The sequence below is a fragment of the Typopeltis vanoorti genome, chromosome 13 (assembly GCF_054136105.1).
Source record: "Typopeltis vanoorti isolate ZY-2024b chromosome 13, IOZ_Tvanoo_1.0, whole genome shotgun sequence".
Taxonomy (NCBI): Eukaryota; Metazoa; Arthropoda; class Arachnida; order Uropygi; family Thelyphonidae; genus Typopeltis; species Typopeltis vanoorti.
In genome coordinates, this window is record NC_143561.1 from 3,502,499 (window position 1) to 3,514,784 (window position 12,286).

The 12,286-nt window shown below is 36.3% G+C and overlaps 1 protein-coding gene across 3 annotated transcripts in view; it reads left to right on the plus strand.

The window, feature by feature from the left end:
* Positions 1-260: 260 nt before the first annotated feature.
* The window catches only part of lin (protein lines homolog), a 109,666-nt gene continuing 97,640 nt past the window's right edge, over positions 261-12,286 (plus strand). For 2 of the 3 annotated variants that reach the window (XM_090402972.1, XM_090402973.1), the window contains exons 1-3: positions 261-479; positions 3,174-3,325; positions 6,352-6,634. In XM_090402972.1, the coding sequence (XP_090259098.1) occupies positions 281-479; positions 3,174-3,325; positions 6,352-6,634 (634 nt within the window). In that variant the 5' untranslated portion in view covers positions 261-280. The remainder of the gene's footprint in view (positions 480-3,173; positions 3,326-6,351; positions 6,635-12,286) is intronic. The other variant, XM_090402974.1, reaches the window with a different exon arrangement.

A 12,286-nucleotide genomic window follows, 5' to 3' on the forward strand; every position in this document is an offset into this window, starting at 1 on the left:
GCCAAAGCAAGCGTCTTGCTTTGTATTATGTGAATTATTTTGCTATTCTTAAAGCTAAAACAATGACAATATCTTATAGATAATAATAATAATAATAATAATAATAATAATAATAATAATAATAATAAATAAACGAAATAAATAAATAAATATTTTCGTTATTTTAGCACGATAATATGATTCGTTTCTTCTAATAACGGAAAGTGATATACCTGTTAGGTGTCTCTGAGTCTTTATTATGGCGTTTGGTTCGTTGAAGTGAAATGAGTAGAATGAATGCATGTTATTGAAATTAGATTTTCCAGAGGCAGATATGAGTGAAAGAGATAATGATTTTACGTTACTTTGTGATCTTTATACCTGTCTGTTACGTTCTTGTTTGTGCCGCAAAGGAAATGAAATAAGGGAGTTAATCGGGATCTTAACCCACTATTTAAATACCGGCGCACATCAGGATTGTCATAGACATGTTGATGAAAGTAAGTCCCTTCGGGGAATACTGTTCAGGAGGATAATGTTTCGGCAAAGTTTCATATGTTAAACATCTTTGTTTTTATGCCCCTGAATTTAATATAAAACTGTTGTACCAAAGATATAAACGGTAGAGACACGAAAGAGGTTGTTAATATTATGACATGATACCTCCTAGTCCAACGACTCATCGAGGGAGGGCACCAACTCTACAACCCTCCGTCTCCATCACTTAATCCACCAACGCCAACAAAATATTACGATCATATTACTGCCATAAACACTGTATTATTTTTCACTGTATTTGTTGTAACACGTGTCAGCTGTCTGCGTGTTGTATTTGTTGGCTGTATAACGCGTTATGGGTGAAAATCAAGTTATTAGTTTTGAATCTGTTTTTTTACACATCATTCTGGATTAAATATCCACAAACAGTTCATTCCATTTGGCTAAATGGTTAGATATTTTCTGTTCTAGCATGTCACCCTAGTTTCTATTACCTTTATGTAAGCATGCTCATAGATAGAAGAGATTAATTACTGGCTGTTGTAGACATACTTTCTCATTGCAATTACCAATACAGGAGATCAAATACTCTACAGTCTGTACAGTTTTATCACTTTAGTACTAGATGCACACTCTGATATCTGATACATATCTGAGCACTTATGTGAGTAGAGCCAATATTGATATCTCTTCCACCAGGATTTACCGCAGAGAAAACCTGACTATATTTTACATAATATGTAGTTAGGCATTCTCTGTGCCCTCTTCACAGATCTGGCTTTTATAGTTTGAAATTATGAGGTTTATAATGCTATCAGGGATGCTACTGATATTCAGCAATTACAAAATGATTTGAATAGACTGGAAATCAGGGCAAATAAAAATGGCTGTCAGTTTAATACTAGTAAGTGTAAAGTTATGCACTTTGGCATGATTAGAGTTCCAGCGGCATATTATATTAGCGGGGTTATGCTACAAGAAACTGAAGAGGCAAGGGATCTTGGTGTATTGGTGGATAAGAATTTAAAGTTAAAAGGTCACATAGCAAAAGTTGCAAATACAACTCAGAGGATAATTGCTATGTTGAAGTGAACCTTGACATGTAAGGATAAGGAAGTAATTTTGCCTTTATAAGGCTTTGATAAGACCACACTTGGATTACTGTGTGCAGATTTGGTCTCCTGGGTTCCAAGGGGATGACGCTGTGGAAAGGATGCAAAGAAGAGTTACAAAGATTATATCTGGATTATGGGATTTAGATTATGAAGACAGATTGCGAGTATGTGGATTACAGACTCTGGTTAACAGGAGAAAGAGGGGTGATATGATAGAGGTCTATAAACTTTTGAATGGGTTTTATAGCATTTCAAATGCTGGAATATTTTGTTATATGGAAGGCAGGGAGAGAACACAGGGGCATCCATGGAAGTTAAGGTTGTTTTCAGTCAAGAAAGGGTTAACAGCTAGGTTTTTCTCCCAGAGAGCAGTAAGTGAGTGGAATAATTTGCCCTTCCAGGTAGTGAGTGCAACTAGTGTAAATGAATTTAAGGGAAGGTATGATAGCTGGGTTGGGTAATTTACAGCCTCCCTCGATGAGTCCTTGACTCCCTGGAGGTCTCAGATGATAATAATAATAATCTGTAGCACATAATTGAAAGAATGATGGGACATGTGCCCTTCGATTGAAAAAGACCTGAGTACAACTCTCGATGTGATAAGAATCATCTTTATATGGATGATAGACAACCTTGCACTTAGGTAGCAGTTTTTTATTTTTTAATTTTTTTATTACTCTTCAAGTAGAGCAGGTTTTTTTCTCCCATCAGAAACAAACCAGCCAAAGAATACACACAGTTAAAACAAAAGTAATGGATGGTAGATGGTGAATTGATTGTTGTGTTGTGTAGCATTCACAACCCAATCACACAATGTATTCCACAGTCCAACTATCCTCCAGCCAAAAAAAAAAAGAGCTGCTTCTCACCCTTTACTTTCTATCACTTTTCACAAATTCTAGAGATTGGCCCACTTATCCTTGTTCTACCATATAAAAATCTCTCAAGTCAATTTAAATGTCTCAATTCTGAAATGTCTATTTTAAAAGTCCTAATATCATTTTGTTATCTGCCTCTGTACCCTTGTTTACTTCATCTCTTTCAATTACCAGCAACCTCTTTCAGCACAGTAATCCTGATGTGTCTGATTAGTGCTTCATAGAAGAATCACCACTCTTATCTCTGCTGGTCAGTGTCCTTCTCAGTATTGTAGCATCCCTCCTGTTCATTTTTATGATACATCTGCTAAACTTCATATTTCATAGTCATCCCAAATCTCTTGCTATCTTTCACTTCTTCCTGTAGTATAGTTCTTCTGATATCACTGGATCACAAATTTCAGGACCTTGAATTTAGTTGCATTAAACTGAATCCTCGTTCATTTGCCTACTTGTCCCTGGCAAGCTTCTTGATCATGAAGGACCATTGTTATTATTACCACTATCCCTTACAAGCTTCATATCATCTGTAAACAACTGAACACCTCCCTACAATCCAGTGACAGTGTCTGTCAGCATTTCTCTGTAAATCCATAATTTCTCATTTGTTGTACTTTATTCTTTCAAAATAATTCCACTTTGTTATAGCAATAAGAACAGTAGTGATTTAATGTATAAAAATTAATTATTCATTTGTCTTCAGGAAATACAAGAAATATCCAGTTGCTTAGTGCCACTATAGTAAAGATAGTAGCAGAACATCTAGTAAAACAGTCAGTTTCTTCAGCATTAGCATGTATCAAGATTATTGAATTTGCTGAGACATTGAATAACTCGAAACTCGTTCAACAGATGGTTAGTTAGTTTTTGTTTTGTTTTTGTTTATTTTTGATAAGATTATTTTTTATTGAAATTATAATTCAAGAAAACATAAAAAAAAAAACTACAACTTTTAATTCATCTTGATCACCATCCGTGTAAAGAAATATTTTTGTAATATTTATTCATAGCACTTAAAATAAACTATTATTTATAACTGAAAGAAATAAAAAATAACAGAAAATTATAGTAATTGCTAATGCATTTATAATTTATAGCATTATACATATAAATACTTCATACCTTCTTGAGATGATCAACAAAAAATACATGAGCTTATAAGTTTAAAATGCTGATGAATTTGATGTTTAGATCATCACTACAATCTGGATGTATGTAGTATGTATGGCTGAACATTAATGAAGTACAATAGGTTGCAGTAACTCAAATCCTCTGCCTACACCTTCACATTGGTAGTCTTGGATATATCGAAAACCAGACTAAACTGTCAGAGGAAGCTATATAAGAATCAAAGTATGTCATCCCATCAGAGGAAAGGCTAGGCATCTGTGTCACTGGGTTGTAGATGGATTTCATTGTTGTATAACATACCACTTTGCTTATTGGTGGCTAAAAAAAAACAAAATAGAATAAAAACTTGTAAGAAAAGTCTGGGTTCCTTCTTTCACCCTTTCTTTTGAGTGTGAGGGATATTTTTCAGAGTCCGAGCATTTCTTTTCAAGAACATATCTTTAAATGTGGTCATTCCACAAACCTTTTGCTGTAGTATACAGAATAGTCTAATAACAGTTCTAAATTTAGGGAGACTTTTAAGTACCATGTGAATAATCTCTGATGTTTTTCTGTTGGTTATTCTAGTAGAAAGGCTGATTCATTGACTATTCAAAAATAATAGTAATGACTATTATTTTTTCTTCAACCTCATTTACCCAGTGTTAGTGCCTACATGCATATAGAATTCATCTGTGTTCCCGGTGATGAATTTTACTCTGCCGAAATATCAGAAGTATTAGTCAAAGTTATAATAATTAATATTCAGTATATGTTGTAATTTCTTCAAAAATAATAGTCATTACTATTATTTTTGAATAGTCAATGAATCAGCCTTTCTACTAGAATAACCAACAGAAAAACATCAGAGATTATTCACATGGTACTTAAAAGTCTCCCTAAATTTAGAACTGTTATTAGACTATTCTGTATACTACAGCAAAAGGTTTGTGGAATGACCACATTTAAAGATATGTTCTTGAAAAGAAATGCTCGGACTCTGAAAAATATCCCTCACACTCAAAAGAAAGGGTGACTAATACTTCTGATATTTCGGCAGAGTCAAATTCATCACCGGGAACACAGATGAATTCTATATGCATGTAGGCACTAACACTGGGTAAATGAGGTTGAAGAAAGACAATTAAACTTGTGCCTAGAGTCCTAAATGGCACCCCTCAGTGGGCTAAATTGGGTTGTCTTGCCCATTTTATTGAAGATCTGAGGATGAGTGATTCCCAAATTTGAGGCAGTTTTATGCACCCAAATTTGTTCAGGTTGGAAAGTTTCTCAGGGCTGTGGTAGATTCCAGGACTAGCCTCTCAAGTGGCTGTAATGGTGGAATCAGTATATTCTGTGTTCAGAAATTCTGATATTGGCTGTCCAGCCTGTTTGGCCATTGTAAAGACAAAATGGTATATACAGGCTTCTTCTGCTTGGTTAGCCAAACAGACAATATCCAATAATACTTGACTAATGGTTCACTGAAATAATAACCTCCATACCAGTCATGTTAGATCTTGTGACTATAAATTCAGCACTTTCATACACTTATTTCATGGCTTCACATTGACAGAGTACATGCTGATAGACTCAGCCGAGTGGTTAGATATCAACATAATTTGATATCTGCGAGTTCGAATCCCGCCGTGGGCATAGATGCTTGTGATTGTCTATGAAAACACTAGTGGTGGTAGTCGACGTTGGTGTTAGATGATGAAGGTTGGTGGAGTAGTGAGACGTGGAGTTGCAGAGTTGATGCCCTCCCTCGATGAGTCTTTGGACTCCCTGGAGGTGTGATATAATAATAATACTAATAATATAGTCTTACTTGATACTTCTCACTAGTCTCACCTATCTCTCTCTCTCTCTTATACATGTACACTCACACACACACACACCAGACTGTCTCACTTCTAAACAACTGCCCTAGAAATTCCATATTTTAGCCTTCTCCAGTGCACCTTTTAATCTAGTGTATGTGGGCCATCACATCTCTTGCTACCTTATATCTACAATGTTGCAATATGAGGGTTGAATGCATGTTCAATCAGTTGTAGTTTCCATTATGTTTCAGAGATATTCTAAAAGTACAAGAAGGTTATTACAAAAATAACAGTATAATATCAGTATTAGACACTTAACAAGTAAAGATATCAACATAATTCCTACAGGCACAATATTACAGCATTAATGGTTCACAGATATGTCACCTATCCTACCATCAAGTTATTTAAGTTCTACCATTACACACATATTCCATTAGAATAATTACAGTTGATTATTAAAAAGCTGTATAAGTTTATTTTAATAAAGTAAAATATTCTTTTCAAAATGACATTCAAAATTCAAAATATTGTAAATATAGATAGCACACCTGCTCTCCGCTCACTAGGTTGTGTGTTTGAACATCCATGAGCATGGATGTGTATGAATGTTTCAGATGTTAGGCAAGTTGTATTGCCTGGTGCAAGACCATTATATTCATGACTGGAGGTCCACGTATGGTATTAGTTAGAGAAACCCAGGTTATCTAATGTTTAGCACACCCACAGTAGTGATGCATAACAGGTGCATAGCCATTTTTTTAGGAGGAATACACATAATAAGAAAAAAAATGAAAGAATAATAGTAGCCAGTGTTTGTTTTCAGTTATTTCGGTTGATGCAATAATTAATAGTTAATGTTTCATGAATATAATTAATGTTTTATCAATTAATATTTTATTAAATTTTAATAAAATTATTAAAAATGAACAAATGTGTCCATAGGTGTCATTGATTATTGAAGCTAAAGACGCTTATTTTGTATATGCCTTGCAGAAGGCATGTGTGCAGTGGATATTTTGTTTTGAACTCCTGCCATCTAATATTGAGATTCTGTATAGCAGCATGTTAGCTGAAAGTTACACCAAGCCATATCTAATTGAATTACTACGAGATATACTTCGAACTTCAGTTCCAAAATCACATCCTTTGAGTGTACAATATGAAGAATCAAGTTCTGAACCTAAATGCATTCATCAGAAACCCTTTCAAGTACTTTCATTTGAAAGTAAGTATAATAATGGTTATAGTATAATATTATTATTATTATTAACATCTGACCTGCATGGAGTCAGAGACTCATCATGGGAGGTATACATCATCACCCACAAAGCTCATCCAACCATGCCTTAAACTGATTCGTTCACCACATTCACAACACACTAAGGCAATGTATTCCACTCGGCAATTGTTCTCCATGCAAAGAACCTGCTCCTTAATACTCTCAGACCCTCTATGTACAGTTTCCAAGGATGGTCTCTTGTTCTACCCCCCCCCCCCAATTCAGTGAAAAATTTCTTCTGTGTTAACTTGGTAATAATCCCTGACCAACTTATATGTCTCAATCATATCCTCCTCTTCCTATTCACATGACTGTAATTTACATTCTTTCAATCTGTCTTCATACTCTACATTCCAAAGGCCAGTTACCACCTTCGTGAATCTTCTCTGGACTCTTTCTAACATATCCTCATCACCATGAAAACCTGATGACCAAATTCGTGCACAGTAATCTACATGAAGCCTGATCAAGGCCTTATACAATGGAATCATAACCTCTTTATTTCTGCTTATCAAGATCCTTCACATCATTGTCATTATCTGATGTGATGACTTCACAACTTGTACAGTAACCCATGAATTTCAAGTGCTTCACCACTACTCCCAGATCTCTCATCCCCTTCACATCCTTTAAACTTTCCCTACCAAGTTTATACTTTGATTCACATCATTGCGCACCTAATTTCAAAACATTACACCTTGCAACTTACCTTCCCAGTTACACAATCTATTCAAGTTCTCCTCTAAGACCATAATATCTGCTTGACTCTGCATTGCTCTACCTAATTTTGCATTATCTGCAAACAGTTGCATATTACCATTAAGATGTAAGTTGAACAAGAATGGCCCCATACAGATTCCTGTAGCACACCACTAGTGAATTTCCTCTTTTGGAATACTGCACCTCTCCCTCCTCATGTGCAATTTTTAATACCTGTCTGACAACCAGTCACTGATCCAGTTCATTAATTAGTCTTCCATCTCTTTCAGTTTATTTAACATCTTGTGTGGCAGTCTATCAAAAGTTTTTTGCAAAATCTAAGTATTATTATTATTCGTGACACCTCCAAGGAGTTCGAAGACTCATCATGGGATGACACCTACAACTGTCTCAACCACTACACCGAACCTCTACTACGAATCATCTCCACCAACGACATCTACTGCCCACCTCCACCACTACCACAACTAGTATTTTTTGTCTGTAAATTGTGTGTGTTCTGAAGGGCCAATTTGTCTGTATGCGGGATGAAAAACCCAAGTTTCCAGGAGAAAAAACCCTGCTACCTCCATATGAGATCGGCTAGCTCACCTTCGATTGAAATCGTCCAGATAAAGATTCCTCCCGTCGCGATGAGAATCAAACTTAGGCCTATTCCAATTGAAGGGTGCAATGTACCGTTGTATACGTTGCAGTATACCACTATATATGCATCTCCCTTGTTCAAGAAATTTGTAAACTTTTTATAGTACCTTGTATATAGTGCCATTGGAGTGGAAAGAGGGCAAAGTAGCCCCAGTGCATAAAGGGGGCTCAACACAGAAGTAGCAAATTATAGGCCAATCAGCATCTCAGGAGGGGTGACTAAGTTATTGGTGAAAGACAGAATTCAGAATGGATGGTTAGGAATATGATACTCTATAAAGGATAGCATGGTTTTGTGAAGGGTATGTCTTGCTTAGTAATTTGCTTACTTTTTATAATCGAGAGACAATGGAATTGCATAATGGAAATGGCTACTTAGTGATATTGCTAGAATTTGCAAATGCTAGAATAGCATTTGACAAGATTCTGCATAGAACTATTGCATAAATTGGAGCAAATAGGGATGAATATGAATCTGGTGATTTGCATTAGATAGTGACTGATGGACAGATATCAGAGTTTTTTATGGAGGATTTAGTCCATCAGAAGGCAAGTGACCAATGGTGTACTACAGGACTCGGTATGTAGTGACTCAGTTGTTTGTAGATGATACTAAATTGAGAAGAACAATAGTAAATGAAAATGATGAAGAGATCCTCCAGGAAGACTTAAATAAACTAGCAATATGGGTTAAGGTAAATGGCTGCCAATTTAATGTGGCCAAGTGTAAGGTGCACTCTGGGAAGAGATCTGATGCTATGTACTATATTGATGGAACTGAACTACACAAAACTGATAAAGCTATTCTGTATATGAGGCTTTAATAAAGCCAAATCTGGATTGCTGTGCACAGATCGGGACTCCTGGATTCTGTGGGTGATGAAGTTGCAGACACGATCCAGAGATGAATAACAAAGATTTTTGCAAGTCTCTGGAATGCTCCCTGTGAGAGTAGATTGATGGTCTGTAGGGGTTTCCAAAATTAGCTGATAGACGAAAAAGAGGTTACATGATAGAAGCATTTAAGTTATTAAAGGGGATTTTAGGATTGACACTGAAGACTTTTTTTGGTACATACAAGAAAGGAGAGAACAAGGGGGGGTTGCCAGTGGAAGTTGTATAAGAGTGTGGTTAGCAAGAGTGTTAGGACTAGGTTTTTTGCTTGGAGGGTGGTGATCTAGGTGAAATAGGTTGCCAGAGGTGGTTGTGGGTACTTCATCAGTGAATGAATTTAAGAAGTATGATAATGATAGGTCTTGTGTGAATGATAGCTAGTTTGTGAATAAATGGATATCCCATGATGAGTCTTCTAACTCCATGGAGATCTTCTTCTCTCCCGAAGTCCTAAATGGACTGAGTCACTCATGGTTGGTAGATGATGTTCTTTTTTTTCTTTCTCTCATCCTGAGATTTTTATTTAATAAGGTCAAAGCACCTTGTGGCAACTTGTTTAGGTAAAATTTATGCGCTCTGCATTACTTCAACTCTTGGCATTTCTGGGTCTGGCTCCCACTGACGAGACCTCAATAAAGGTCGAAACCGGTCTGGGTAGTGGCCCTTTCCTTGAATGCATAACATCATACATCTCTACAAGGGGATGTGCATTAAGGGAGATACTAAGGGAAAGTGATCAGAGCTTACTCCACCTTTACCACGAGTTGCCTCAGAGACCTGAATTATGTTCAGGCGTAAACTTGACTGACTTGTCCGTTTGCTTACTTGGGAAAAAGGATTAAAACCAACTTTATAAAATTACTTGGTATCTATAACTCATAGTATACCCAAGGTAAAAAACTTTCTACATCTTTCTCTCATCCTGAGATTTTTATTAAATATATTAAATATCTCATCCTGAGATATTTAATAAGGTCAAAGCATCTTGTGACAACTTGTTTAGGTAAAATTTATAAGCTCTGCATTACTTCAATGTTGGCATCTCTGGGTCTGGCTCCCACTGACGAGACCTCAATAAAGGTCGAAACCGGTCTGGGTAGTGGCCCTTTCCTCTAATGCATAGCATCATACATCTCCGCAAGGGGATGTGCTTTGCATTAAGGGAGACACTAAGGGAAGGTGATCAGAGCTTACTCCACCTTTACCACGAGTTGCCTCACACCTGAACTATGTTGAGGCACTTACTTGTCTGTCTGCTTACTTGGGAAAAAGGATTAAAACCAAGTTTATAAAATTACTTAGTATCTTTAACAGATGATGTTCTTTGCTAGCCTCCTCCAGTCATCTCAGTCTCTTGTTCTTGATGTCAATTGAGAAAAGGAGGAACTTGTCCATTTTTTGATATTATCAATCCATTTTAATTGGAGTCAGCTCCAACCCTTGATCCCAGAACAATTCCTTTTAGTGCTTGCTTTGGGATGCCATTAGCCCTTTCCACATGACCGAACCATTTCATCTGTCTTCTTCTGATAACTGTCAGGATGTTTTCCCTTTTTTTCCCGTCTATTGAATCAATCAGTTTCTGGACATTTTCATTGGTTTCATGAGTGGTATAGGGAATTCTCAAAAGTCTTCTGTAAGTTTTCATTTCAAAAGACAGAAGTCTCCTCTCATCTTCCCTCAATAAAGTCCAGGCCTCACAACCATACAAAAGGGTAGAATTCACCAAAGTTTCAATTAATCTTATTCTGGTTGTGATTGCCATTTTCTTATCTGTCCACAATGATTTTAGCTTCTGTAGGGCCACAGTTGCCTTGGCAATTCGATATTTAATAATAGGAGATACCTGTATAATAATAATAGTACATACATAAGTTAGTAACACATGATCTCCCTTTAACCAAACCTTGCTGACAAGTACAGAGATTACTGATGTTTTCAACCCATTTCTATATCCTAGTTCTCACCAATCTATCCAGTACTCTGGATATATTGATTGGCCTATAATGCATAGCCACAGCCTTATCAGCACCTTTATGTGATACAATTTTATCTTCTTTCCACGGTCTTGGAACTTATGTTGTTATAAGATTCATTAATCAGGCATGGCAATACTACTGCCGATGCTCTAGAATATTCCCTTAAGACATGTGCTGATATGTCATCAAATCTTGCCTTATCGACATCAAACTTATTTATTTCCTTATATACCTCATGCTCACTCACAATTAAGTCATCTTCTCCGACATACTCTACATTTTGAGTTTTTTGTGATTTAACTCTGAGGATTAAACACCCATATAAATTGTTCACCGAATACCTCAACTATGTCTTCTGTAATGCTCATTATTCTGCCATTTTCATCCATTAACATCATATCATAATCATTTTTTCTTCTACATACCATATTCATGAAAAACTCTCTAGGATTTTCACTGTACTTTTGTTGGTCTACCAACTGGCCTGCTCTTTATACTTCTCATACCTTTATTCATTTTGTGCTGCCTCCACTGCATCCTCTTCTTCCAAACTTCATGCTTAATCCCTTTATTCACCCATTTGACACCTACTTTATTCAGTCTTTTTTTACTTCAGAATACGTTCACACTTCAATGTTGTTAAATATCTTTTGGTCCACTCAGCATTTTTCCCACTTAATACCCCATTCCATGCTGTATCACCAAGCTTAGGAGACATGCTAAGCTTTTCATAATCACCACTCTTGTAATTCTACACATATCCTTTCCTCATAGAAGTCTTTATATGGCTAGCCATAACCTAGGTGATCACTCACTCTTCACTGGAGGGAAGTGAGAAACCATACTTTGTCACATCCTCTGATGAAATGATCAGATCTAAAACTCTTTATTCATATGTGCTCTCCTTTACATATTGCCTAAGATGGTTTTCTTTCAAGACCTCAAATTTATTTTCCTTATTCCCAAATGCTGTCTCCTCATTTCAATTTATTCTGTCATAATTAAAATTGCCCATAATAATTCACCCTTCCCTTGTTCACTACCCCAAGTTGCTTATACATTTCTTCATCACCGAACTCCACATTGCCTGGCCTATAGCTGCATCTGACTAAATATCTCTTCCTATCACCTTCATGTTATACTGACTCAAAACATTGCAATTATTTACATCTTACATTTCCACTTTTTGAGGACATAATTTGCCTGCTATCATCAGCAGCATACCTCCCCCCCCCCATTCTTGTCCTTTCAATCATTGAAAAGCATCGTATCCTTCCATTTTTTTTCCCATCAGGATATCATCCTTATTCCAACAATTTTGGATGAATAAACTCAATCAATGAAGCCATTTCACCTCCCT